At 36.4% G+C, this 1,448-nt stretch overlaps 1 protein-coding gene across 1 annotated transcript in view; it reads left to right on the forward strand.

Annotated features, from left to right (window-relative positions):
• Positions 1 to 1,448, forward strand: part of LOC137635497 (uncharacterized) — a 9,142-nt gene extending 7,694 nt beyond the window's left edge. The window contains exon 5 of the mRNA XM_068367956.1: positions 214 to 1,448. Coding sequence (XP_068224057.1) covers positions 214 to 344 — 131 coding nt within the window. The 3' untranslated portion in view covers positions 345 to 1,448. The remainder of the gene's footprint in view (positions 1 to 213) is intronic.

Here is a 1,448-nt window from a genome sequence, read left to right on the forward strand (position 1 = left end):
TCTCTTCCTCTTGTTTTGTTCAAGTTTTTATAGTTTATATAGGAGATATTTATTCTAATGTTGTTACTCTTATCAAAATATTCTATTTTTCCTTGTTTCCTTTCCTCACTGGGCCATTTTCCCTGTTGGAGCCCCCTGAGCCTATATCATCCTGCCTTTGCAACTAGGCTTGTAGTTTAGCAAGTAATAATAACAATAATAATTCTGTTCCAGAGCCTGGATCGAACATGAACACAGAGGCTATTTACGATGATGTCCAGCTGCCAGGCAATGATTCCAGAGCACAACAGAACCATGAAATCGAAAACGTCCTCTATGGAGTAGTGATTCTGAGACAGGCATGAGGATGGGGTAATGCAGGGTGATCTTCTGCCTTCTTGGTGTTTTTCATGGATGCCATGAACACAGGAAGAAGGAAATAATCAATTTGCAAGTCACGCCCTTTCAGTGGCACGAACAGTGAAAAAAGAGTACAGATAATATGAATAAAATTCCCAACAAGAATCTAACTTAGAATCTAACTTACAATGGAGAAATTTTTCCTTTTTTTTTCTAAGTCAATTCCACCTGGCAAAAGATCATGATGATTTAGTTGGAAAGTGAAGCGCTAAAAAATTCCCTGCTGTTCTCTTGGAGGTAAATAGAATATAACAAATCTATTTGTTAATTGAAAAGATGTATTAAGTTTACACTGATTCAAAGAGATGATGATCGAGATCCGACAACTCAGATGTGGTGAATTGTAGAAATATTGAGGGTTCACTGTAAAATCTCTGCCACAGGCTCTTTCTGTATAAAATATCTTTACTTTTAGCCAAACAACATTTCCTTATGTTGAAAATGAGACCAGAGCTTAGAATAACTGGTCTTAATCTGAAAAGAAAATGGTATGTATGTGGCCTTTCTAAGTCTCAAAACCCTGTATGGTTTTCATTTCATTGTAGGCATCTTTATTTAATTATTTCTTTAACCTTACAAACCTTCTTCTAATGTATGCATAATCAATTTCTGTATTTACATTTTCGTTGCATAGTGGCGTAGCAAGAAATTTCGGGTCCTTTGGGGGCTGACTAAGTAAAGAGAACCTTCTCCCCCTTACTGAATAGTAATTCTAATTGTATACTTTCATTCTTCTCTTTTCTGGCCCTGCTTTGGAGGGACCCCTCTCTTGGAGGCCAATGGGGGGCCTTTTCAAAAAGGTCCCCCACTCTTAGCTACGCCAATGAACAGACTTATACTTGCTTCATAATTTACTTAAGCTTCCAATTAATCTTCATTTATGCATTAATAAGGAGAGACTACCTTATTTGAAGCCACATAGTGGATCTAATGAGGCTTTTACTTTCATATCTGGCAAATAAAAATGTTCTCAAAGACCTTGGAGTTTTCATGAGTATTAGGAAATGTCTTTGTGTAATTATAACTGTTTTTAAATGAGTCTTTCAGGA

The sequence above is a fragment of the Palaemon carinicauda genome, unplaced genomic scaffold (genome assembly GCF_036898095.1).
Source record: "Palaemon carinicauda isolate YSFRI2023 unplaced genomic scaffold, ASM3689809v2 scaffold131, whole genome shotgun sequence".
NCBI lineage: Eukaryota > Metazoa > Arthropoda > Malacostraca > Decapoda > Palaemonidae > Palaemon > Palaemon carinicauda.